Raw genomic sequence first — 27,847 nt, 5'->3', positions numbered from 1 at the left:
AAGCAATCAGTGGATTCGAGACTGGAAGACTAGTTGATTCAACAGATCAAAAGTCATATCCCGTCATGCAATTGCATAACATGCAGGATGCGTAAAACAGCATGCCCGCCTGAGGAGGTGCAGCTAATGACAAGGCTTCCTTCATGTCAACACTACAAGGCACGACGCGCATTCTTCACAGCGACGAACGCGCGCGATTATGAAATCCACATTTCATCACTCGCTGGCTCGTCCTCCCCTATCCTGACGATAATTATTAAGAGAATTACATACAGCCGACACATGTCATTAGGAGGCACCTTAAAGAAGGAGGAGGAGGAGGAGGGGAGGTGGGGGGAACACATAGAAGGCCCAGAGGCCTCCACATCTTTTTTTTTAAGTGTTGGTAATAAAAAACGTAGCCACCACCTCCCGAGGAACTCCTGGCCAATGGGAACCCGGAGAGGCAACTTTTATGTGGGCCTCAGAAAAAGTTTGAGCATCCCCCTGCACCGGCTCTCTCAGTCAGTCAGTCCTCAACATGCGCAGGTAGGACTGACTTCAACAGGGGGGAATTTTCGTGTGTCGGTGGCTCCTCTTCTGCTCCTCCTGTCTCACCCACTGCTCCTCACTTGCCGAGCCCGTCTGTGTCCCGCCGCGGAGGGGAGTAAAACATGGCCTTCCACAGCTCCAGTTTGACAAGGTAAATCTCTCAGGCTGAATCATTTCCCCCCTGCTCGTCATTAACAGTCTCTTCTCCTTTGTCTCCGAGACCCGTCTCACTTCAGGGTGTTCACTAATAACGCTCCGTCTTCTTTTGGCTCGCGCTGCCTATCTATTTTTATCTTCATTGAGGGGGGGAAAAAAAGGGAAACATCTCCTGTAGTTCTTTGCAGAGCGCAACCTTCTGATGATTCAGTGGCATTGCGGGTGTAATAAGATGTTTAGCTCAGCGTAGATTAAAGAAGCTGGGCGTTTTCCAGGGTCGAGATAAAAGTGCGTCCTAATCTGGCCCACACACACACACACACACACATACCCTAACCCACAGCCTGTAAAGCTCTATTGGTGGGCATTTCAACAAGAGGAGGGGAAAAAAACGCTCTTAAGCCTTAAATTTCAGGCTTCCGTTTTTTAGCCCTTCAGTGCTTAATTGTGTTTCCGTTAAGTGTGTCTGGGCTGACCTCTGGAAATAGCCTGTGTGTGTGTGTGTGTGTAGGCCTGCAGCATCACCAATAACCCTTTGTAGTGTGATGAAAGGCAAAAAAAAAAACACACACATGTAGGCTATACACGCATTTATCGCTCAAAGCTTCGTCCTGGGACTTTTTTAAAACGATCAACTAACCGATTAAAGAGTTTCATTCATATGGCCGAGTGCTTTGTGTCGAGCAGCGATCCAGTTTGGGTAATTAAGACAAACGAGCGCACAGAAGTCAGGCCAGGAGCGCTGGCTTGCTCTCAGCATTCTGTGGGGGGGGGGGGGGGGGCGCACCTAAGGGACGTCATCATACGGGTGCCGCTGGAGACGGAACCTGCTTTCGATACTTGATCTAGAATACTGTCTGTCACAGAGGCAAAACGCTGATGGATGACAGGGGCTGAAGTGGATGACATGCCATTACCTAATTCATTTGACTGATTGATTACATGGCTGGAAAATGAAGATGTCATATGTCATTTTTTTTTTTTTGTCCTCCGGATGTTTCATCTGTCAGCTCAGCTCTCGACTTCTAATTTACTCGGGCTTTCAAAACTGTGATAACACCACATATGAGTCTATGAATATGTCAGGCGGTTTCATGTTCCATTGAGAATACATTGGCAACCACAGCTCCTCCGCTGCATTATGGTACCAGTGATCTCAACAGGACGTACAGTACAGACATTTAGATGTTACTTTTATGCATACTTTATGTGGCAGCAGCGCATGCCAATGTGGAGGACAGGAAAAAAAATAGAGAAAGCTGATGTCAAGTCAGCTGTCAGGCTCTCCGGATCAATCCGTCTTCAGATGGTTTTCATGCCAGTACTCACGCTGACAACTGACCCTTGTGGATTTCTATGTCTACTATGCAAAGCACTTGATGCAGCAGTTTTCCCCCCCCGGTCTGTAGCTGCATCAGCCTGAATCTGAGGACAAAATGCAAATTGAAAAAGCCCCATAATCATTTTGCGCCAAAGGAACCTACCTCAGGCCATTGTTGTTTTTTAATCCCTTCTTTTCCCTCTCCACTCCTCCCTATTCAAATATTATGCACGGTGGTTATATTATATACCGAGAAATGCAACATAAGGTTATTGTGCAATATGAGCAGGGGTGTAGTGGAGCGTAAAAACCCGCCCGATCTCAGTTTACTCACCTTTTTTTATTTGTGGGATAGAGTTTACCCAGGCCTTTTAACGCTGGCATATAAATCTTTATGAGGGAAATTCATAGTACAGATCATTGGTAGCGTCACACTGATGTAAGTTATATGAGGATAGGGTCTTTTTATTTACCACTACATTGCTCAATATGAGCACCTGGCTTAAATAACTGTGAGTCTGTAGTGGTTTGAGGGGTTTGGGGCTCAGCTTCACTCAGCATCCCATCGTCATTGATGTATTGTTGCATCAGGCTGGACTGTACATGGATTGGCATGGAAGACAGACAGCCAGCCTCGGGGGCTCTGGGGATGCTCCCTTAACGTGAAGGGCATAATGTTAGTGCCCAATGCCTCCTCTGAAGGGACCTTGCTGAGTAAGCCATTAGTCATTCCTCTGACAGCACCACGCACACACACACACACACACACACACCCACACCCAACCTTGCAAGCAACGCGAATATGAAATAGAAGCTCATGGCTACTCTAGGTTACACCCTCACTGCCACCACCCCACCTCGTTCTCCTCAACCAGAGAGCAGGCATAACACAACCAAGCCAAGGGAAGAGAGAGAGTCAGTGGTGACTGCTGTGTTGACACATGTACCAGTGTGTAAGATCACCTGGGGATAGCTGCATGGCTATTCATGTCGTTTATCATCCGCCGTCTCTCAGATGTAGCAGTGTTGTGCAGACATACAGACATGACCTGAGCAGAGCAGAAACCTACATATACATACAGTAAGCTTACCACCATCTTTACTGGAGGAAATGATAAATTACTTCATCCCAGTTTGAAAGGCCTGTAGTGAATCCTGTCCTCAGCATAAAGAGCCACATGATGGCTGATTGGAGTTTTAGTTAAACATTTGTCTGAGGCAGAGCTGCTCTGGAGGCAGAAATAATCTGATTGGTTGAGTTAAAACGGAGTGGGCGGAGCCAAAGAACCACAGTTACTTTGGCTGAGTAACATCAGACTGACTGAAGCTCAGTGAAAAAGGCAAGAGGTAAGAGAGGAGGAAGGTAATAACTGACCTTCCAAATTCAAACTAGCCATACTAGCCTATAGCTATGTAGGTAAGCTAGTTAGCTAGCTGCTGACCTTCCAAGAACATGAAACCATGGTCATGAAGTAATGAAGAAAGTCATTGTCATTTATATTTTTTCATTTATATTTTGACCAGAGTTCCTTTGTCATTCAAATTCGCCAGTTAGCTAACTTGTACTCGTAAAAACTCGTACTCAACTTGTAAAAACTGTGTTCTTTGGCCCCGCCCACTGAGGTTTAACTCAACCAATGAGATTAATTCTGCCTCCAGAGCAGCTCTGCGTCTAGAAAACGTCTGTACAGCTAAAGTACAATCTGCTGCATGATGGACTATGTGGGATCTGCACTGATGTCTATGAGACACTAAACAACAATATGCTCTTGTAGAGAGGCACAATGATTCCTTTCTCCGTCCTGAGAGATTGCTGGGTTTTCTTTTCCTTATCGCAGTAATAACTTGCGTGGGTTATCATCATCATTTTCATTTGTCAAACTGATCATTCCACCTCCATGTGATGCCATTGGCTGCGTCTACGCACTTGGCATTTAGCATGCCAGTGATTTGTAATCCTCCTCATCATTATTGGGGGCAGGGTGGGAATGCAGAGCCAATACATTTTTTGAAAGAGTGGCTTGTTGCGCTTGTTCTTTCTCTCTCCCCTTGTTCTCGGGATGACCGTAGAGATCAGTTGAAAAGTTGGTGTGATGTTTTATTGATTCAGACAGAAAGTGAAGAAACTGAAAGTGATGTAGATGAATGACTGAACGCTGGCCTTCTCCACCTCTCCCGAACAGAAAGCAGCCATGGCGTCTGGCGATGTCGGCGTGCCCGTCCGTCTGTATGGCTCTGCTGTCTCTCCTGCTTGCTCCGGCACTTGGACGTAAGTTACCCACAGTTCAATGCTCAGTGCATTCAGTGTCACCATACCCGTATGAACGCCACCATTGCAGCAAATCTGTTTGCCATATAAACAGTGACAAACAGAACTGGTGTTAGTGTCAAAACCCAACCCCCTGCATGTTGACTGTTCCAGTGAGGTCATTCGCTTTATCAAAACTCACAAAGCAAAAGCCAAAAATAGCTGCGCTGGTCTGCTTTTGTGAGATTAAATCAGATTAAATCTCCCCCGTTCTGATAATCACGACGACAAGCCCGCATCTAGAGTATGAACATGCAGCGCAGTGCATGCACGCTAACTCAAGGAAAACATGTGCACACACAAGAGGAGGCAAACAGTGTTTTGGATAGGTGTGCTGCTTTTTGAAATTCACCTCACAGCGCACGTGCATCTACATGTGATGCCCTTAATTGCGGTTCATCTCTCGCTCGTTGCACTAATGACTAGCTCTTTGCGCGCATTGCCACGGCAGGCAGTAACTTTAACAACTTGAAGGCCGCATGCACAGTCAGATAAGTGTTTACTGCGCAGTAAATCCGGGAGCGTAAATACCGTCTCACTACCGTATCTCATTTCTCAGCAGTTATGCGGGATCTGAGAAAGGCTTCCAGATGTGCGGCGTTCACACAGCTCGCTCCAAATGAGCTGACTCAGGTTATTGACTGGGGAGCCCCTCCGGCCGTCCTTTCATGACTTCCAGATCCCTGTTTCACGGGGGTTTGCTGTTCTCCTTCAGAGTGGGGAAAGAGGGACACAAGGAGAGCGCCCTCTAGTGGCCAACTCTGCCATTCTTTCCCAATGCCCCAAATACCTAAGTGACGGTGCAGCTTTATTTTTGAATTCCTTTGAAACTGCTACAGTACATGTATACTTAATATTGAGCAGTGTGTTCCATTGAAACATTGACTGATTACACATTCTATCAAAGATAAGCTTTTCTGAAGTCACATATAATTTATGTTAGCCGAGTTCTTCGATGGCACTGGAAAAACTAGGCCAGCCTTTTGTCTTATAAATTTACAAGACAGAAAAACACGCCAAAATAAAATTAGATTGTTCAATCAGCTGAGAAATATGGATGATGAAAAGCCGAAAGAAAATGGCGATGTGATGTATTGCCGGTTGCGGTTTCCACCAAAGGAGACTTCCATCTTGATAAATCACTCACGTATAAATAAAAAGGAAAGCGGCTCACCTGCCAGATGCACCCTCTAACATCTTTCTGAAGACATTAGAAATATGGCCTTGACTTTCTGACTCGGCAGTCATGCGAGAGTAGCCGCCACATTTATCAACATTATATTTCCATCTCTTATGACATATTTGGATCACAGGGGGTGTCTGCGGGTTCTGCATCGTAAATCCTAAACACCGTGTTGATATTAGTCTGTGTTTGTGCTTTTGAAGTATGTGACATATTAGCGTAGTTGTAAGAGAAACCCGCACTGTGATGCTAATCGGCTCTGGCATTGGAGACCTTGCTTTTTCCCTTGTATCTGTCCTCTGGAGGACTTCAGCTGAATGAAACTGAATGGTAATGTATTGCATTTGTCAAATTCCGCAACGAACATGCATAATAAGATTACTTTTTTTTTGCTTGTTTTGCTTTATCAGAGCTAGATCTCAACAGATTGGATGGCGATACTGTCTGCCCACCAATGAGAAATGGACAAGATGACCTTCCAGGTGAAATGTGCTTCATTGATACTCTTACCTTTGGGGAATAACGAGCTGAAGTGGGGGTGTATTCTAACGAAACTAAAAACAGCAGCTGAAGCAGTGGTAAAACCTACCAGCCCCGGTATTAAATCCCTAAAAAGAGAAAATAGACTATCCCAAAGAAGGTGGTGACTTTAATTAGTTGAACAGGGTGGGCTGCCTAATGCCTCAAGACACCTTTAGGTCTCAAATGAGGCAAATAAAATGTTCCGCTTGAGCCTGACAGAATTTTAGTTGGAACAATTCGAACTCAGCAAGATTGTAATTGCTCACCACTGCCGTCTTTGAAACCATTCGCTCCCTCAAAGCATCTGCACATGTTCGACTCTGTGGTTGTGGGATGGGAGGCGTGTTTCAGAAGAAAACTAATTCATTTCAGGTGGGATTCGTGATTATTTTGTGCCTGTGTTTTCTTTCATCATAATAGCTGCCAAGATGTCCACTGAACGGCCCACTGTACTTTTTTTTTTTCTGCAGTCCAAAGATCCACTTTTGAGATAGTGTGACCATGAATAAGTCACATAGTCATGAATGTGATTCCAGCCAACAGCAACAACAGAAACAACATAATAATCCTTGTTATGTGTTATCATAAATAAAAACTACATTAACAATGCTAATAATAGTGCTAATGCTAATAATGGTAATAATAACGCTAAGAATGCTAATGCTACTACTTGCATCCACAGCACTGTATCAATATCTCAAAGTATTATAGTTTATAATTATATTATTATTAGTAGTAATAGTTGTAGTAGTAGTAGTAGTAGTATCGGTACTGTTGTTGTTTTTGTAGATTTATTTAAGTAGAATCTTATTATTTTTGTTGTTATGATTATTTTATGACATACTATTAACCCTAATAATCATTATCACCATCATCATGTACATCATACATGTTCTCTCCCCCGTTTAGGTTTTGATCTGATCACCCAGTTCCAGCTGGATGTGATCCCTCTGAAAGGCGTGAGGAAGGTGGAGGGCTCCACTCCCCTCCAGGTGGCGTACCGGCTCGACAGGGAGGCCAACTTCCAAATTCCAACCAGGTAAGTACAGTAAGGACGGCAAAAAAAAACACAAACGTCGGAAAGGAATGGTCTCCGATGCAGGTGTTACATTATTACAGGTCCCGCACAGGTGTTATTGCACGGCCAGCAGCATATAATTGGGAGAGAGAAACATGCCTGAGCCTATGTGGCATCTCTCAGAGAGAAGGGCGAGGTAAAGGGATTGTGTGTGTGTGTGTGTGTGTGTGTGTGTGTGTGTTGGGTGGGGGGGTGGGAGGGGCACGTGCACGTAGACCCCACTTGAAGCCATTTTTATATATCTCCGGGAAATGCAAAAAGACATATGTCATCCTGCGCTCCCTCTTGATGATTTATCCTCTCTTGTATGGATTCATTAAAAGGTTTAGCATGGAAAAAAAGACTTCAATAGCTTCTTCCTGTGAGGCGTTTCCATACCTTTTTTTTCCCCCCCCCCCACATGAATTGTGTGAGTGAGTGTGCGGGTTAACGGCATTAGCACTTTATATAACCGAAAGACATCTCGTGGTGTTTCCCAGTGGGCCTTGGTCTGGTCTGTTGTGTCTAATCCCTTTTTTCCAGCAGGCCCGTTTTTCTCAGAAGCCGTTATGTAACTCGCTGCTGGCACCCTGCGCCGCGCCAATCAGGGGCCCTGTCACACCGAATGTAAATACATGTTTATTTCCCCCCCCCCCGGGAGTCCGGTGGCGCAAACCGTGCTTTGAAGTCTCGTCGTCGCCAGAAGGCTTTAGCCACGGTCCGTCTTCTCTTTCTACTTAAAACCTAAAACGGGCAAAGACATAGAGTGGTCTTCATTTGTTTTATTGGGTTACAGGAAACTCCTTTTTTTTATTGCCGCACCTTGATGATTTACAAGATGGTAAAAAAAAAAAAAAAAAAGGCCGGCTGCAGCGCCCATCTATGAACGCGCCACCTATGGAGAATCTGGCTTGTTAAGAACACAGGGAGCACTAGACTGTGGACAGGCCTGTGTTAAGCAGGACTGGAAGCAGTAATTGAACCGTTGATTGGAGCGCCGGGGCAGCCTCTTTCACAGTGTCTGATCTGTAACATAATAGCGTGTTTTAAAAGCAGTCTTCGCTTCTTTGAAGTGTTTCACCCCGTTTTATTTGGATTTGAATCTAAAAGAGACTCACGGTGAGGCTTTGACCGTTAAAAGCGCTATTTTTTTTATTCATGTCTCATGCTCGGTTTGATCGTAGTCGTGGAGAGCCGTGTTCATGTTGTGATCATTGCATTCGCTTTGACATAAACCTTATTTTGAGAATATAACCAGGCTAGGAGCTGTGTTTGAGCTATTCGTGTCAGTATCTTTAAAGTCACAATGAAACTTCCTTAATGTGATGCATTTCCTGTTAAAACAGGATGTTGGGGTGGGACATAACGTGGGGAGGGATCATTCAAAAGTGTAAACCAATGGGAGATCAGTTAGGGAGATAAATGCAGTCTTATTTGATGGGAGGGGCGGGATTGTTCAAAAATCTGTAATGGTTTTATTGGTTGGAATTTTTATGTAACTTCCTGGGACACGATGATGTCACCACTATTTTCTGTTTTCCAGGAAGATATAAAAATACAAGAAAACATGTTTTGTCTTCTTTTTTGGTATAAATTGTGAAATAGGCCTATGGTATGAAAGTTTAAATGAGCTAAAAAGGCAGAAAAAAAATCATTTCAGTGTGACTTTAAGTATCTAACAACATGACTGAGTTGGATGAACTTGAACACACTGCCAACAGTCACCTGTCTTAAATGCCCTTGGTTCCTCACCTGATTTGAACCCTTCCCAACCCTTTTCCCCCCTTCATGAATTCCCCCCTCTCAGGCTGAACTTTCCCCGTGGCTTCCCTGACGAGTACTCCTTCATGGTGACCTTCCGCATGATCAAGAACACGGTCAACAAGGTGTGGAACGTTTGGCAAATCGTGGACGAAGACGGCCGCAAACAGGCCGGCATGAGGCTGAACGGGGACCAGCAGGCCCTGGAGTACTTCCTGATGGGCGCCGACGGCAACCTGCAGACCGTCACCTTCCCCGGCCTGTCCGTGCTCTTCAACACCAAGTGGCACAAGGTGATGATCGGCGTGGAGCGCGACCAGGTCACCCTGTACGTGGACTGCCAGCCCGTGGACCAGAAGCCCATCAAGGGCAAAGGCCCCATCAACACGGAGGGAGACACTCTCATCGGCAGGCTGGACACGGACTCCGACGCCTCTGTAGTGGTGAGCGGGGACGCAGAGTGTCCCGTTGTATTTAATCACCGACTCTGCTTACAAGCCGTATCGGTGAAGTGGTGCTCTCTGCGAACAAACAGGGTTTCAGGTTTATATGTGTGCTGAGCTCTGCTATAATTCTCGAGTGCTGCTGCCACAGCAAAGCCGCTCAGTTGGGTTCCACCGGAATAAAAGAAAACCTTAATCCCTGCAGAAAATCGCAGTGGTGGAAAATCGAGCTTTTACTCACACGGCCCACAGAGGGCATTGATTTAAAACTACAAAAATGACTGCTGCCGTGACCAAGCATTCGCAGATTCTTGCTCAAATGTTACAAATCCCGAAATGCAAATGAATCCCATTGTGTTGCTGAATGCGCGGTAACGCTGATGTCTCTTTTCAGTTTGAACTCCAGTGGATGCTGATTCACTGCGACCCGAAGAGAGCCCAGAGAGAGAGCTGCAACGAGCTGCCTGCCACTGAGGTACAGTAACAAGGACTCGGATCTGCTCGGCATCTGCTCCGGTCTGACAGTGTGGTTTATGTTCAGGTTGATAGGGCTTCCAGAAAGGTTTCCTCTGCATCTGCATCTGCTGAGAGGAAACAGTGCAGAAATGCTAAGATGGAGTGTAACAAATATTCTGCCAAGCACTTTCTTTTAGTACACACTTACAGTAGCACCCAGGGGCTGCAGTTCATCCAAAACAAATTTGGCAAGTTGGCCCATTCTAGAGACATTTATTGTCAGACAGCAGATTGGAGTTTTAGTTGTACAAACACTTTTGGGAGGTAGAGCTGCTCTGGAGGCAGAAATCTTCAATGGGCGGAGCCAAAGAACCACAGTTTTTTGGAGCACAAGTTAACTAAATGGCAAAGAAGGAAGTCTGGTCAAAATATAAATAAAAAATGTAAATGAAATAAAAATGTATTCATTCCATGTTCTTGGCAGGTCAGCAGCTAGTTAACTAGCTTACATAGATAGCTACAGGTGGGGTCATCCCTATGTTCCCTCAGCCCTATGTTCCCTCATGATTTTTTTCCCCCCTCCCAATTAGGCCCTATATTCTCTCAGCCCCATGTTCCCTCAGCATCAGAGGGTTAGGGTTAGGGGGTGGGTTAGGTTTAGGGTTAAGGGTTAGGGTTAGGGTTAGGGGGTGAAAGGGGCGAAAACATTACCTCGGAGGTACTGAGGGAACATAGAGCTCCCGCTATAGGCTAGTATGGCTAGTTTGAACTTGGAAGGTCAGCTAGCCTAACTAGCTAACCTAGATAACTTTTTATGGCGAGTAGCAGAGCGCTAGGCTTCATAATATTAGCTTCCTCCTCTCTTACCTCTTGTCTTTTTCACTGGGCTTCAGGCTAACATTACTTAGCAAGAAAAAACAGTGGTTCTTTGTTTCCACTCATTAGGGTTAACTCAACAAATGAGATTATTTCTGCCCCCAGAGCAGCTCTGCCTCCCAGAAATGTTTATAGAACTGAAACTCCAATCTGCTGACATCTCCATCTGTAAAGTCATCCATGCTGTGAATTCTAGAGATAGCTTTGTTTATCTAATCACTTCGGCCATGATGCAAATGTTCCTATCCACTTAAGAAAGGAGTATTTCCTGGCCTGGTGCGCTCTATTAGATTTAAGGCTAACATTTCTGCTTCAAGCTGTATCTTTTCAGGCCTAGCCGACACTGAGAGCGCACATGGGGTTTGTTGGTACTGTGGGCTCTGTATTGAAATGACAGCATGATATGCTCACTGCTATGATTTTGAACAGGTGCGCTTCTGCTGACACTTTGGGTGAGGGTGGTGACTATTTTCACTAACTCTACATTTATCTTATTTCTCTTGCTTCTTCAGATGTATGCCAATGCTGAGGTATTTATTTTTCTACTCCCTTCTTTTTTTTTCTTTGTGTTTTTGAGCCAATAATCTACTCCAATGCGTTGTTGCCTAATTATCTCATTGCTTTGTTCTGTATCTCATGTGTGGTGGTGTTTTCGTTTGTTTGTTTGTTTGTTTGCTGTTTCAGGGTTGTATGGGTAAATCATTCATATGTTCCTACACTAATTAACAGTGCAACCAGGGATAATTTCAGAACATAAAGCATGTAGAGAAATAGAGAATCGAAGTGAAATGGCCCAAATTAGAAGCAGACAAATGCCTCCAGGCTGTGAAAGCAGAGAAGTATCTCAAGGACTTACTACTTATTGCTGCCTACAGTTTCCAGTGCTGAAAATAGACTAAGTTCATGGGTATTTTTATATCACATACATATAAAGATAACATTAAAATTCAGCAATCGCCCAGTTTGGAGGCCATACCAGCCACAGTCTGTCCTTTTAGTCTGCTTTCAGAGCATAATCTTATTAATTACCAGACTGCTATTTTATTTGATATGAAATATCTCATGATTCCAGCTAAATGGTAGGATGAGGCAAAGCCTAAGTGATGCTTTGAGGTGTAAATGTGCCCGGCTTTCATGAATATAATGCTTAGTCTAATAGAATCACTATCATCTTTTAAATTGCTTCTTAAAACTTCATTTTATAGACTTGCTTTTACTGTATGTGATGTTGTTTGTCCAATCATGTTTAATATTATATTGTTTTTACCCTCTGTTGTGATGCCTTCTTGTGTTTACATGTTTTAATTTATTTTATGAGGATGTTGTTTGCTTTTATTTGATTGTTAGTTTTGTCAGTTTTAAAAAAGTGTGATTGGAAAAAAATATTATTATCATTATACCACTAATATCAGAGTGGTCTTCTGTGGTACTCTGTGTCTCATGTGCTGACTGGTTGTCGCCTCTCTCAGCCGGAGAAACCAATCCAAGGCCCCCCAGGAGTCCCTGGCCCAGAGGGCCCCCGAGGGCCCCAGGGAGAGGACGGCAGAGATGGCAGAGATGTAAGTATTTCCCCCTCTATAATGGACACAGTAGTTACTGATTTCTACTCTACTTTGATTGTCTAAATCAAAGAATATGCTGTCTTCGTTTCTACTTTCTTTGACTTGGTTGCTTTATTCTTCCCTCCAGGGTCTTCCAGGTTCTCCTGGCAGTCCAGGCTCAGCCGTAAGTATTAAATGCCGAATGATGTAGCTGCAATACACTCACATAATTCAATTTCATCATGGGGTGTCTGCATCATTCTCCATCTGTCTGCTCGTTCTTTTGTTTGTCCGTTTGTCACGCAATGTCTAGCAGAATTTTGATTAAATTTGGGGGTAATGACGCACATCAACACTGTGTTTGAGCATTGGCCGAAGGGGGATGTAGTCATCAGTGGTTAAAACTGAAAATTATAACATATCTCCCACTCTGCAGGTTTGAATGACATAAAATTTGGTACACATATCCAGCTGTTCTTTTACAGCATATTGGATTTTCCACCACTTTGGGTTTCTTCAAAATCTGTTTTCTGATTTGAAATGTTTGTTACACATTTGAAACATCATTTTCACATTTGTATAACTTGATACTGATTGGCCCAGAGGGTGATTGCATCATTTGTAGGGGGTCGACATGTTTACTTCATTCACTGTCGCTGTAGCCTTTGTTATCTCCATAGCCGTACACGAGCTCGGGTTGTTGTTGATCTAAATATCTACAAGAACGGCCCACCTTTCATTGATTAAATGTTGACTGTCGCTGCCTCGGTGTATCTTAGCAACAGCGCGGGGCGATGCAGGAAGAAGATAAAGCTGTTTTTCTCTTGTTGTGTCTGTCTCCTAGGGCAGCAAAGGGGATCAGGGCGAGATCGGTCTTCCTGGACAGAGAGGCCTGCCTGGCCTTCCAGGAGCTGCTGTAGGGAACATCACCTCCTCCACTAGCTGACACACACTGTTTAGAATCTGTGCCCATAGTGTGTGCCTGTGTGTGTGCATGCGTGTGTGTGTGTTCTTGAGCCTTATGAGGTCCAAATGTCCTCACAAGGATAGAAACATGAGAAAATCCTGCAAAGTGGGGACATTTTGCCGGTCCTCACTTCTGCAAGGAGCTAGATTAGGATTAGGATTTGGGTTAAGGGTTAAGATTAGAATTAGGATCAGGTTTAGGTTAGGGTAAGGGTTAAGGTGACTTTAAATGAGGTTACTATTTTGCACCATTAGGGTTAATTTGGATTAGGTTTAGGTCAGGTTAAGGGTTACGAATAGGCATTTAGTGGTGAGGGTAAGGGGTGAGAGAATGAATTTAGTCAATGAAGCTTGTCATAAATATAGCAAGACAAATGTGTGTGTATGCATGTAAGTGTGTGTGTTGAGTTTTTGGGCAAACGGTTGCAACGTTTGTGTAATTTGCTGTCATTTTTCTATAGGGATCCTCCGGCCCAATGGGTCCCAGAGGGCCTGTAGGGGAGAGAGTGAGTAGCCATTTAGACCACTTCAAAGCCCTCCAGTTGCAACAACTGTCATATTTTCTGACCAGAGACCATCTTAACTGATTTTGATTACGTTTCCTTATCTGATCACAGGGACTTCCTGGCTTTCCTGGACCACCAGGTGCTCCCGTAAGTGCACAAATCTCTGTTATCATAGCTGCATGCATGGATACACAGCTAATTGTCCATGTCATAATAAGGACTAACCTGGCATGTGCTGATTTTTACACTCTGAGTCAAATTAACACTGACAATTTTGCTGTGTAAAAAGATTGAATCATGGCAAGCCAATGGTTATGCTTAGCTACACTGTTTGATACTATAGTCTGTATTCATTTTGGAAATATTACGTTCTCAGTATTCATATCTTGATCTCTCTCTCACTCCACAGGGCCCAGCGTCTGAAGGACCCGCTGTATGTGTTTGCTATAATTGTGGTTTTCTGTTCTACTCTGAAACCTGGTTCAAATGAGCTCATACATGGGTGTACAAGTGAATGTGCTGTGCCAACTGGTGTGTGTCTGTGTCTGACAGGGACCACCAGGGAAACCAGGAATCCCAGGAGACGAGGGAAACATCGGGCCTGAGGTTAGGGTTCAAATTTAAGATACAAGTTATAGAGGGAAAATATCATATTGTGAAAATTTTGTGCACATGTGGATTAACGTTTAAGTCTGCCACCTCCTGCACATTGTCATCCATCAAATACTTGCTGGGTTCTTTCACTACTCTGAAACTGTAGTGTTTAAGTTCATGTTTCATGTTTTTTGATAATGTTCCCTGTGATTCTGGCAGGGTCCTGCGGGTCCCAGTGGAGGACTCGGCGCCCCAGGGCTTCCTGGCCCTCCTGGACCACCAGGGCCTGCGGTAAGGAGAGGATCCAACCTTCTGTGTTGAAATGTAGCAATTTAGTGTTCATTTTCCATGTTGTTTGTACTAGGGTTTGACCAATATGGGTTTTTGAAGGCTGATACCGATACCAATGTTTTTGGGATTGAAGCTGCTGATTGATGATATTTTGTGCTGATATCCAATTTCTTTGAATTTGACCATTTACACCCAAAAATTCCAAGTATTAGTGTTGTTTTGATCAATTCTACAATAAATATGTAATCAAACAAACTGCATCATATCAGAGGTGGACGACACTGATTGGTCGATATTGGCTTTTACATAAAAGGTCAATCTTGACCCCTTATATTGGCAAACTGCTATATAGGTCTAACCCTAATTTGTACTATGTGGGATGCAGCCTCCATACACTATTTTGTCTATTATGTCACTTCTATTCGGACACCTGGACGTCTTCTCCAGCTCAGATCTGTGTGTGAAATCCCGAGTGTGTGACTGTGTTGCATGCCGCAGTATGTTTTCACACTGCCTTGCCCTCCACACTGGGACTCGCTGCTCTAGTGGATTTATGCAGACATCTAAACCCCCGCGGCCGTTTTAGATGTCACTCTGCTGTGTTTTAGGGGCCGCCTGGTGCCAACACTGAGGGGAGTGGGGAAGCTGTGAGTGTGTTTTTACCGTCTTTCACAGTGCCAAATGTTTCCTGAATGCATGACAATTGGATTTGGCGGCAGCGATTCGCTCTGCAAAAATTGAGACACTGAAGTTTAGAAGCTGTGCAGCGGGCCATGCCTGTTGAGGATCTGACTGACTGGCTGTCTGTTTTCTCTATGCCTTCTATTATTTCTGTCCTGTCTGTATGTGTGTGTGTGTGTGTGCAGTGTCCTGCTGCCTGTCCTGCTGGACCACGGGGACACACTGGGCTGCAAGGGATGAAGGTGAGGAATTTAAATAAAGGACACTCTGAGATAGGATTTGACTTATATGGAAGGTCAATACCAATACCAATACTTTTAGACTGAAGTTGACCATAGCCGATTTGACCATTTTCCTCCCCCAAAAAATTTGTTTTCAGTGTTTCTCCTAGATTTAAAGCTTTAAATTTGACCATTTTCATGCCAAAAAAATAGAAGTATTCAGTGTTTCCTCCAGAATTGTATTCTTTTTTTTTCTTATCAGGGTGCCAAAGCCTCTGAAACAGCTTTTAGACCATCATGTGACACTAAAACTCTCCATTGAAACCCAGAATAATGAAGAGTTAGCCCCACCTATTCAATGGTAGAGGAAACTCTGGGATTCATTAGACCTTTCAAATGAAAAATTAGGCTACATAACCTTATTGAACAATTAAATGCATAAATATAAGGGTCAAAGAAAATAAAATTTCAGTGCAGGTTTACAGACTTTTTATGAAGATATGGAAGAACCTCTATTGTATTCGAGGTGGACGACACTGACTGGCTGATATCTGATATTTAATAAAAGGCCAATATCAGCCCCATATATTATGTAAACCAATACATCTGTCTAATCCTACTCAGTGTCTACCAGCATCAGGTTCTAGAGCATCTTTGTTCTCTGCTCCTTATGCCGTGACAATTAGTGCCTCCTACAACAGCATCGGTGCTGTAAAACAAATGTGTAAGTCGATTGCTTTGCTGCCCTCAGGGACACAAAGGCCTGGCTGGTGAGCCCGGCAAACCCGGAGACGATGGAGAGAAGGTAAGCGAGACGGTTATAACAGGAAAAATATATCAGCTCATCCACAAAAGGAAGTATCATCTCATTTAACAGTTCCTTTCCATTGAGATTTGACTGTATATTCACAATTGAATGCAAAACGGCTTCCAGCTGTGTGGAAAGCAATTGGCACCGGGAACAGCTTGTCTGCTGTTAAATTTTGTTGCAGCATATAAAGAGCGTAATGTGATTATTTCTGTGTTTGTTGCTTAATGAATGTGTTCCGGTTTGTTTATGTGCAGGGAGACGCCGGACCGCAAGGTGCGCAGGGTCCCCCGGGACGCATGGGAGATGATGTAAGCCATGCCTCTTTTTCCACATTCATAAATCACAGCATGGGCTTACAGTAGAAGACGAAGATATGATATATGATATATCATATATGTTTTGTTTTAGGGGCAAAGAGGGCCTATTGGATTCCCTGGGTCCACAGGAGAGAAGGGAGACAGAGTAAGTTTAAACTGAAGCTCCTCCATATTGTAATTATTTTTGTATTTTTATTTTTTTTTATCATACCTGTATGCAGTGTCCGAAATTAACTTTTTCTCGCGACTGCCAAGGCCTGGTAAACAGAAAAACCTTCCAAGAATCATTTTTATTGGCCAACATAATTAATATTAGAGGTGTGACCAAGTCAACTCGATTCCCAAGTCAGTCTCAAGTCTTGAGGCACAAGTCTCAAGTCAAGTCCCAAGTCCAGTATCAATTTAATATCTAAAAGAAAACTAAATATCTAGGACTTTTCAATGCAATATGGTTTTAATAGGATAAAAACTTGGTAAGAGCATCATGAGTTTGATTTCTAGAATCAGTTTCAACTTCAATAAATTCAGTCATTCCATACAAATTCAGAAAACAGAATCTAAATTCAGTCGTCTGCTGGAACAAATCTCATAACTTTCAATCTAAGTCATTTACACAAACACAAGATCTCAAGTCAAGACTTTAGAAACCTTTTCAAGTCATCAGAGTACAAGTCAGAGTCAAGTCCCAAGTCAGCAGGACCCAAGTCAAGTCGAGTCTCAAGTCTTTTCTTCATGCATCAAGTCAAGTCTCAAGCAATTCACATCACTGACACAATGCATCAAGTTTAGAATTCATCATGAAGCTGCAGCAGAAGTCAATATAACCGAGGCATTCAAATGTTTTCATCTTTATTGATTTATCCACCCGAGACAAATTTTACTGGCATTTGGCTGCTGGTAATCTCAGCCTCTGCCTGTAAACGCATAACAACACTTCTCCATAACAATAATGATGATAAAGACAGACCGACAGTGAATGTAGCGTTGCGTTTGTTGCTAAATACCATCGGCTGTGTTCTCTTCCTAGGGTCCTCCCGGTTTCAACGGCATCCCCGGACCCACCGGCCCGCCCGGAGCTCCCGTAAGCAATCTTAATTTGATCGGCTCGATATCCTCTGCCCTTTGCAATTTACTGTACGAGGGGGGAAAAAAAAAGGGCAGGATAACGTTAGCGATAACGAACTCTCCCGGGGCCCGAGGATTGTTTTTCCACGACCGCCGGGGGGGCCCCCGATGATGTAATTTTGATTGCGCTGTGATTTCCTCCCGCCAGGGCGTGGAGGGCATCCGAGGACGCCAGGGACTGGAGGGGCCCAAGGGTGAAGAGGTGAGTTCCGCGCTTACTATTCCTACGCGATTTGACAGACCCTTTCCGTTCCGTTCCGAATCGATGGTTTTGACGTGGTCCCGTTGTTTTTCCGTCAGGGAGCTGTGGGGCCGCAAGGAGAGCAGGGTCCTGCGGGAGAAAAAGGAGACACTGTAAGTAAACTGATAGGATTGATTAGACTGATTGATTCAGCGGCGTTCGATGTTCTTCTGCCGCTTCTTCCATCCTTCAGCAGGCTTTGCAAACATGATTCTAACGCTGATTTACAGGGAAAATGTGCATAAAATGATGCACAAGACATCTAGATTTTTGCACTTTTCACTACTTAAGGGGGAATTTAAGGGGGAACTCGGGGTGCGAGGGGTTAATATCGAGTGTGATTGTGCGGTGTGACATTACAGGGAGAGGCTGGCAAAGACGGCCTGGATGGAGCTGCCGGGGCTGACGGTGCCAAGGTGAGTTCAGGCTCCACCTGACACCACACACACTCTGTCCTACAGCAGGTCAAGTGTCAACAAGCGTGTGTGTGTGTGTGTGTGTGTGTGTGTGTCTGCTGGTCACATCTTCTGATATGACATTTGATATGACAGTTAACAGCCTGTCGTCATTAGGTTTCGACTGATATAGGCTTTCGAAGGCCAATATGATGTGATATTTTTGTATTGAAGCTGCCTATGTTTTGTACCGATATTCAATATCTTTAAATTTTTCCAATTTCATGCCAAAGAATTACAAGTATTCAGAGTTTCCCCCCAGAGTTTTATTCTTGTCAGGGTGGAAAAACTACCACTATCTGAAACAGCACCTTTAAATAAAGATTTTAAAAAAATACTAAACAATAAAATGAATAAATACAATAAGCAAAGAAATTCAAATGTCATGTCAGGTTTTCCAGACTGTTTTTCTGGAGCTGTGGTCAGGGAGGAACCTCCATCATATCAGCAGTAAACGACATAATATAATATTATGGCCCGGTGTACATATAAATATATATATATATATGTAAGCAAAACCAATATATCAGTCTAACCCATGATTTTATGCTGCATAAACTCTTCATCTCAACAGGGAGAGCCTGGTGTTCCTGGGACAGGCGGTGTCAGGGGGATCGTGGGTATTCCAGTGAGTCCAACTTTATTTTTCATTCACCTTTGTGCTTCTGACTTGAAGAATATAATAGACAGTTCACCATTGACCTGAATTCTACGCCACACTTTTACTGCAAAGCATGCAGAAGCGAGGGAAACCAACAGAGCAGAACCCGCTCTTTGAAGCCACACAGCAGTTAATAAAACATTTAGAGGCAAACAATCAACAGGCAGGAAAATCCAATACCAAAAACCTCAGCCAGCTTTGCCTGCAAGGTTATGCAGGTTAGAGGCTTGGAGTGTAGAGCTGACTGGAGAAACATTATCTCACAGTTTCCCTTTTCCTTTCATTTTTCCACAAATGAGAATTTCCAGGTGAAATATTGCAGACCCTCCTAAACCCGCCACTGCTGATAATAACCTGTACACATCAGGAAGCTTCTTTCATAGTAACTCCTTTCTATGTCACAGCAGAAAGATTAATTATCTCCACCAATGAAGTTGGAGGGAGGTTATGTTTTCACACACTTGTTTATTTGTTTGTTAGAAAGGTTTCTCAAAAAATAACACGTTTTTGGATGAAATTTGGTGGACAGATAGTCCTTGGCCCAAAGATCAGCTGATTCGATTTCGGTGAAGATCCAGATCTGGGATTTCCGTCATTAGACAATTATCGTTTTTTAACTATAACTATTATGTTGCGTTCATGTGCTGGTGGGAAAGTCCGACATTCGGAACACCGTTGCTTTAATGTGCTATTTTGTGGGGAAATCAAACCCGGAAGACAAGCGAAAAGTAAACATGAACAAGTGGAGAATAGTTGAGTGTTGGCAGAGATTTATGCTCTACCAAGTTCCTTGTACTTGTTCATGCAGCCGTTTTTTTTTGTACAGATATTGGAAATGAACATACAGTACAGTAAGTCTGATGCTGCCTCATTGACCTGTTTGCCTTGTGAATTAAGAATCGCCCCACTCCGCACAAAAAATAAGCAATGCCATCCAAGAATGAGGCGTGTGTGTGTGTGTGCGGAGGAGTAATACATGAATTGATTTCCTGTTTTCTTTTTGCATGATGCATCGTGTTGTTGTTCTGTTCCCAGGGGCTGCCAGGGAAGCAGGGATTAGTTGGGCCTGCTGGTGCAAAGGTAATTGGAATTGTCCTCAGTTTAATGACGCATGTCCACATAGTAGAGCCGGGACTTTATTATTTGCCGCGCCGCTCGACTTCATTGGGTTTCATTTTTTGGCGAGCGGACTGTGTTTGAAATAAGCATATGTTTTGGAATGAGGAAAATGACTCATTGATCTTTCTGCTGGGGACTTTAGGGGGACGCTGGCGCCGAGGGAGCCATCGGGCCGGTCGGACTTCCCGGGAAAACTGTGAGAATCCTCCACCGTGCCATCTGTCCCACTCTTCCCATATTCATCTGTTAGACTAGGATGGGTTTGTGATGAGTCGTCTCTTTTCCCTATAGGGTGAGACCGGACCAGCCGGGGAAGATGGGAAAACAGGAGCCAAGGGCGCCACCGTGAGTTTGTCTTTACTTTTTCAAGTTTCTGTGTATTCAATTAATTTGTAGTAACTAACGTATAAATGATTACCCTTTCTTACAGAGGTTTAAGCTATATCTGTATGACTGATGTATATATCTACCATATGTTTCCAGGGTGAAACAGGGAAGCAGGGGCCAGTGGGGCCTGCAGGTGCTCCAGGTATTGAGGTGAGAAACTGCTACTTCCATAAGGTCTCACATGCTGTGTATAGCAAGTGATAATGTAATAAATCAAATCAAATCATATACATAGAACATTTCATACAACAGTGTAACCCAAGGTCATAAAGGGACACAGGAAAAGGAGAAGTAACACTTAAAAAGCATAAAAAGTATAAATATATGTTAAAAGTATATAAATGCTGGATAATGTAAAAACTTGTCAAAACACAAAAAATGTCAATCTAAATTGATTGAAAATGTAATAAAACCTGTTAATGTGATTACATATGACTTCATAAGGGCTGTAACATATATTTGAGTTATGATGTAATAATAATATTGGCTAATAATACAATGAGGGTAGGAATAAAAGAATCTAATAATTTGATTTGTAACATTATCGGTGAGTGTCATTATTGCATCATCAGTTAAAAATATGTTACAGCCCTTATGAAGTCATTGAATTAAAGTCAATGTGATTTTAAGAAAATTTTTGACCTATTGAGAGGGATATTTTTTAGTATTTTGATAAGTTATTCCATTATCATCTGCTACATGCTGTATCTAATATAGAGCAGCTGTGACAGTGTGTTTTTTGTTGGATTTGCAGGGTGAGAAAGGAGACAAAGGAGACACCGGTGCCAAAGGACTGAAGGGTCATACTGGACACAAAGGCGATCAGGTGAGACAAATCTGACTTTCATGTGTATTACTTTGAATATTATGGTGTAATAAAACATATGACGTCTTTTCTTCTGTCTGTTCAGGGACCTATAGGCCCAGTGGGACCAAAGGGAAGTGAGGTGAGAAAACCATTGTCATCTGCATACATGATATTTGTACTGCGTCATCTGCATATTGCTTATTTTAACCATTACAATAGTCCTTCTACACGCTCATCATCTTACTTCTGTGAATAGGGAGACCCAGGCCAGACAGGAGATGCAGGGGATAAGGGAGACCAGGTATGTGTTGCACTTTATAATATGTTATTACAGACCAAACTTACTGTTCATATCACACTTCTCTCATGACGGGTCTGAAAGAACTTCTCTTTGCTCTGTCTGTGTGTTGCAGGGCCCTCCTGGCATTCCTGGAATCAAAGGAGAGGTATTGGGAAAATATTAAACGATAATAACCTAATATCTGCACTGCAACGTCTACCCTTCTGTTTCAACATTGTTGCTTGATGAAACCCTCATGTGTCCAGTAGAAACGACAAGGGAAGTAGCTGACCAGGAAGAGAAAGGAAATGGATTAAAAGTGATGGTGACAGTGTCAGAGTTTTCCACATGATGACACAAGTCTGAAGTTGTATGGAGATTAGCGATCTATGACCATTGGTTGTTATATTTTGGATGTTATACTGGACTTTGTATTATATATACTTACAGTATATACACAACATAGGCTCTGTCTGATATTAGATAACACAATATTTTGTGAATATCGCAATATTTTCCACAGTATTGAGCATCACCATGTGCCGCTGCACCATGTGCTGCTTTGATCACAATTATGTAAACTTTTTTTTAAAGCTATAATCTACTAGTGGTAGGATAGTAAAAAAAACAAAAATAATCATAGTTGTAGTGAAAATTTTTTTTTTTTTTTAAAGTGGGTTCCCTTCCACAATCAGCCTGTTTTCTGGAAATAGCATGAAACACCAAATTACACCAAATGGCTATTGTGTCCTCCAATGTTTGTAATAGTAAGATCAGATTTCAATAAGGCGATAATATTGCATATCGCGATATTTTGGCGAGACAGCATCTCGATAGAAAATTTTGGATAGCACCCAAACCAACACAAGCAAGATAACATGCTAGGAATGGCTCTCTTCCCCGGCTTTTTATTCACTACCCCAACTTCCCCAAACATCTAGTCATGCGCTGTACCAAAAGGCAAGCACGGCAAATCATGTCCCATCTGGAAGACGTATTACACTGTAGCCCTGCTGATGTCAGAGTGACCATAATGTTTCATTCTCACCTTAAGGCTGGAGAGAAGGGCCAGAGAGGCTCTACAGGAGCGGACGGCAGACCGGGCCAGCCAGGCCACGAGGGTTTGACTGGACCAATGGGAGCTCGCGGCTTGGAGGGAGAGCGAGGCATCCCTGGAGCACCAGGTCCCAGAGGTCTACCTGTAAGTGTTACCGTTACCATTACGGATGCAGCAGTCCCACTTTTTACCACATTGTGGTTAAAAAAAACGTCATCATGGTGTGGCGAGAGTCATAAATCTTCACAACTTAGCTGTGATTTTAATGTACCATAATCATTTTGATATGAAAATGAGTTTTTATGACATCACGCGACAGGAGAATGAACTTCTGGGTTCATTGTTTAGATATGTATTAGTTACGTACATAAATAGCTAAATCTTTTTATGAACACAACACATATATAATAAAGCATATTGTTGTAAAAGCAGTGCTTCTGTATGTAGTATGCTATAAGTTATGTTTGCTAACGGTTCAGCTGCTAATATTAGTTGAAACAACTAGCCTAATGTTGATGTATTCTCCATAGAAGAGACAAAGGCAGCTGGTCAGCCAGGGAGCCAGACAGCTGAGATCACATTCAATTAAACTGATAATTAATTCGATATTTATGTCATCAACACAAATGCGCTGTGAGACTGTACACAATCTAGACTTGTTTCTATGAGGCTTACTGCATTGTGGCTCCTTTTTTGGAGAGAAGTTATTTATAATTTTTTCTTTCACTTTTAAGCCAAAATGATTCCATTTTTGGTGTTATACATGTAGTTCCACTGGCTGGCATTCTACTAATGCAGGATAGACACATGATGGATGATTTCTACAATGGCTTCCGTTGTAGAAATCTATGGTCTTGGCTGGAACTGCCAAGAATCACTTTACATTGTTCATTCATTATCTCACAGGGTCCCAAGGTGGCTGATGCCAAGCTTCGGGAAATGTGCTCAGCCATTGTTGAAGGTAGAAGATGTTTACTTTTGATTCCACCTTATCTTTGCCTCTCACAGTAGACAAAGTGTAAAGCGACACTATGTTATGATGGGTAAAACTCTCTCTCTATTTTATCTTGATGTTGTTCTCTGCCTCTCTAGAACAATTAGCAGAGTTTAAGGAGCAGCTTCTGAAGAAGCCGGCAGCCATCGGCGCCCCCGGCACCGCCGGACCGCCGGGACCTCCCGGCCCAGCCGGACCGGCCGGAGCGGCGGGGACGGCTGGAGCTCCAGGGCCGATGGGTGTCAAAGGCCACCCGGGCTTCTTTGGACTTCCGGGCGCACCGGGCAAGAAAGGTCAGAATCTGTCTTCCACTACTCAACACGCAACTCCAACAACAGGTGCAGGTGTCAGCAGTCTTTGGAAGCCTTAAAGTGGTTTTGTGGCGTACATTAAATATGATAGATAAACTGGAGTGCTGTGATAGCCTTTTGCTTGTCCTTCATGTTTCTGGAGAGCGTCCAAAGCTGATACAGTGGATGTAGTGGCAGCCTACACTTTTTAATGAAGCCTTTAGAGAAAACAACTGTCACGTCTTTGCCTTCACACTGACACAACACACTGAAAGAAGTTCTGCAGAGTGTTCCATAATGCTAGGTTACTTCCCATAACCCTGGTTCTCCAATAACTCCGTTCAGTATCTCAGCCTATAGGAGAGCGCTCTCTAGCGATCGAACCACGGAAGCTCAAATGACACCCCGTCTGTCAAAGACAGACCAATCACAGCAGTGTCAGGAGAGCCCACCTCTCCCCTTATAAATCACTGCAGTCCACCACAGGCCTTTGGACGGGTCAAACTCTGAGTCCATAATGTCCTGCTTTTCCTTATCTGCCAGGCTGGACAGGTTCAGCCACAACGACCTTTCCCCTGCCACAGCCAGGCCCATGGAGCGGCCGCAGCCCTGGACGGCTCCCCTAGAGGTGCGGAGGATGAGATCAGTTGTGACACAGATCTCCTCCCACACAGCCGGGTTAGCAGTGCCTGAGTCCAGCTGGTGGCCCATATCTACCAGCAGCTCAGTGTGGTAGGCAGACAGGAGGGTAACTACATTAAGCGCCCTAACAGCCTGAGCAGAGGATTTATATATTTTCTGGTACATGGAGGCGGTTAGTCTCTCCATCTTTCCAGGGAGGGATGGATGAAGGTGGGATGCAATGGTTGGCTCCACGGGGGGTGGGCCGGAGAGCCCCAACTCCTCCATGCCTTGAATATCCAGCCCTGAAAAACCCTTGACGGGCACTCTGTGTCTAAAAGGCTTATCCCAGCAGCGCTTCATCTCCCTGACGCATGCTGGGACCGCGGGCATGAGCTGCTTGGCAGGGGCCTGTAAGGTGGGGAGGTCTTTGCCGTCGTACAGGTCCCTCTCAGCTCCTTGGCCAGTCTGGGGTACTGGCCACTCGAAGCCTAGCCTAGCCGCAGCTCGCTTGCACACATCATATAGGTTGGCGTCGGGTGAGAGAGTAGGAGCCGTCCCGCCCTGAGAGCTGGGGGGCCTAGATGGCTGGGGCGGGAGGATGGCGTCCTCCTCCTCGTCCTCAGCAAGAAGATCTGAGGCAGCATCGTCATCATCGTCAACCATTCCCCTCTCCACGTCGTCCTCCATAGGCCCGAGCTGGCTGAGCAGTGAGGGGAAGTCAGACGTATCCATGATGTCGCCCCAGCTTTGAGCTGAAGGCTTGTTAGCCGACTCTGTTGCCACCGGCTGAGAGGCGGTGAGAGGGGGATCACCATTAGGGGAGGCAGCGACACGTGGTCTCCTCTCCAGGATTTTCGCCGGCATGCTGCAGCATTGCAGACAAGACTCGGGGTTAGCAAGGGAGTCTTTGGCATGGCCAATCCCCATGCACACAGTGCAGAGGGGGTGGAGGTCCCTGCCCGAAATGTAGGATCCACATGCCGCCGGGCAAAGGCGGGATGCTGACTCCCTGCTCTTCTTGCCACTCGAATCCGTGGCTGCCGGTTAGAATAGACAAGTGCAAGCTAGCAGGTGTAAAGCTGCCAAGCTAGCGGGGACACGCTCGCCGTAACGCGTTAGCTTAAAGGCTCGTCTATGAACACTGTAGCAGGGAGCAGATCTGGTGACTGAGGTGAGCTGGTTGTGATAATCGCGGGGAAGAAAGCGAGAATGTCGTTCCTGTGGACTGCAGTGATTTATAAGGGGAGAGGTGGGCTCTCCTGTCACTGCTGTGATTGGTCAGTCTTTGACAGACGGGCGGTCATCTGAGCTTCCGTGGTTCGATCGATAGAGAGCGCTCTCCTATAGGCTGAGATACCGAACGGAGTTAGAAAGAGAACATTATACAATCCATGATTCACCAAACGAGGCTGAATCAGAGCGCCGTCATTATGCTTTCTAATTACATCCCCATAGCTCTGAAAACAACAGGCTGCTCCAGCTCTCTTCTCAGCATGAACTTGTGTGTGTGGCTCTGTTCTGCAGGAGACGCTGGAGAGAAGGGAGATAAGGGAGACAAGGGAGAGGACGGCGTGGGGATCAAAGGAAGCCCAGGCGAGCCCGGCGCACCAGGTAACACAAGACTCTTCTCATAGTTAGACTCCTTGTGTAAAAATAATACTTATTTGCCCTTTAATCATATTTACCATATCTCCTCCTCAGGTGCACCGGGCCTCCCCGGCGTCGGGAAGGACGGCAAAGACGGAGAGCGAGGCGAGACGGGAAGTCCCGGCGTCCCGGGATCGTCCGGTCCGAGGGGGGCCACAGGGGCCCCCGGGCTTTGCGACCCCTCGACTTGTATAGGCCGAGTTCCGCCTCTCTACCTGGTCAGCGGAAAGAAGTCCGCCAGCTACAAGAACCCGTGAGACCCGCCGACGCTCGGCGACACACTCCAGATCTCAACCTGCAGCCACCAAGCGAAAGGGAGAGTCCAGGTCTGGGGATCTGGAGCCACGGCTCTAAGAGACACAAAGGGAAACAGAGACAAGGCGCAATTGTAGAATACTGTATAGACGTTTTAACTCGTATTTGATTTTAGAGAGAGGTTATCTGATGGTGTGTATTCAAAGATAGCTGCTACCGACGCCAAAGCAACTTCTTCCAGCTTGACGACAGGCCCCACAGGCCTGTGATGTTGTCCGATACAAGTCTAGGCAATTGCAACCGCTCACCCACTGTCTTCCTTCTGTACCTTCAGCAAAGCAATCACAGCCAGGTTGTAAAGTATGACAAAAGGTACATCTCTCTGATTTCCTCTCATGCATGTGCTTTTTTAATTCCTCGAATAAGCTCACTGAAAACATCACTTCTACTTTTTTTGTTTTTCCCTCTTACCAGCACAACGCAGTGGATTTATGTTTTGATTGATTTCAAAAAGAAAACTTTGTTGTTCACGTCGGATCATAAGATTCCACCAGCAGTGCAGATCTTAGCTGACATCTCCATCTGTTTAGAAATGTAGAATCCTTAATTTGTTTTGGCTGACTTTCACATGTTCATGTTTTTTTTCAAACAATGTAATAAAGTGATATGTTTTGGAAGAGTATAGTAAGGAGAATATGTTTCCCATTTAATGGAATATGTGAACACAGTCTATCCTGTTGCTTACTCAGTTACTTTCAATGAGAAAGTAGCATCAAAAGTAGTAACATTTACTCGCAGCAGAGTCAAGTAGTTTGGTATGCATGTGGAGCTGAAATCGCTTAAAAACACAAAATAAATTCCACGAGCATCGCAGTAAAGTGGCTTTGCGGTGGAGGCGGGGTCAACAAGGTGCCACCATCAGCAGTGTGGATATGGATATCATCTGGATACAGGAGGGCGTCTCACTGTTGCCGGGTAACAAAGGAGAGAGTCAACATCGTCCCTTCCTCTTTCTGCGCAGCACAAATACATTCACAGATCAAATATGACCTTTAGCGAGCAGCTGGCTAGACTTAGCACAGCCACCCTCCCAAGGACATCCCTTTGATTTAATAGATCTCATCGTGGCTCCGAGCCAAAGGGTTTAAGTAGTGTGCATAAGAGAAATATCCAGCAAGGGGGCACCAGGTTCATATCACAGTTTGAATCAGCAGCACAGATTGATTCACATATTCAGCTTAGATGTTAAACCAGATGGATTGCAGGGGAACGAGTGACAATTCTTCAAACGACTTGAAGTTTGAATGGACTATTGACATAAATAGTGCCATTATATTGTAGAAAGCGCATATTGCATTCCTA

General features: G+C 44.4%; 1 protein-coding gene across 1 annotated transcript; it reads left to right on the top strand.

Annotated features, from left to right (window-relative positions):
• The first annotated feature begins 653 nt into the window (after positions 1–653).
• LOC139659264 (collagen alpha-1(IX) chain) lies at positions 654–26,487 on the top strand. The gene is made up of 38 exons (XM_071537480.1): positions 654–682; positions 4,192–4,277; positions 5,910–5,981; positions 6,931–7,060; positions 8,886–9,282; positions 9,677–9,757; positions 11,127–11,144; positions 12,084–12,173; positions 12,304–12,339; positions 13,000–13,071; positions 13,583–13,627; positions 13,739–13,774; positions 14,037–14,060; positions 14,180–14,233; positions 14,441–14,512; positions 15,121–15,159; positions 15,379–15,435; positions 16,166–16,219; positions 16,480–16,533; positions 16,634–16,687; positions 17,570–17,623; positions 17,816–17,869; positions 17,968–18,021; positions 18,271–18,324; positions 18,938–18,991; positions 20,060–20,104; positions 20,286–20,339; positions 20,435–20,488; positions 20,627–20,680; positions 21,285–21,356; positions 21,442–21,477; positions 21,595–21,639; positions 21,752–21,784; positions 22,673–22,819; positions 23,582–23,636; positions 23,768–23,962; positions 26,108–26,194; positions 26,285–26,487. Exons 1-38 carry the CDS (start codon positions 654–656, stop codon positions 26,485–26,487), a joined length of 2,850 nt encoding a protein of 949 aa, XP_071393581.1.
• The last annotated feature ends 1,360 nt before the right edge of the window (positions 26,488–27,847 follow it).

Source organism: Centroberyx affinis, unplaced genomic scaffold (genome assembly GCF_046629955.1).
Source record: "Centroberyx affinis isolate AG114_WGS23_722 - 3 ecotype Tasmania unplaced genomic scaffold, CSIRO-AGI_Caff_v1 ptg003056l_1, whole genome shotgun sequence".
NCBI classification, from domain to species: domain Eukaryota; kingdom Metazoa; phylum Chordata; class Actinopteri; order Beryciformes; family Berycidae; genus Centroberyx; species Centroberyx affinis.
This window is presented reverse-complemented; position numbering and strand designations above follow the sequence as displayed.

Bases quoted from the DNA above. Each gene is read 5' to 3' on its own strand.
- LOC139659264 (XM_071537480.1), top strand. From the start codon at position 654: ATGGCCTTCCACAGCTCCAGTTTGACAAG. The intron at 13,072-13,582 runs GTAGGGAACATC...ATTTTTCTATAG, and splicing joins CTGGCCTTCCAGGAGCTGCT to GGATCCTCCGGCCCAATGGG. The intron at 21,785-22,672 runs GTATTGGGAAAA...TCTCACCTTAAG, and splicing joins TTCCTGGAATCAAAGGAGAG to GCTGGAGAGAAGGGCCAGAG.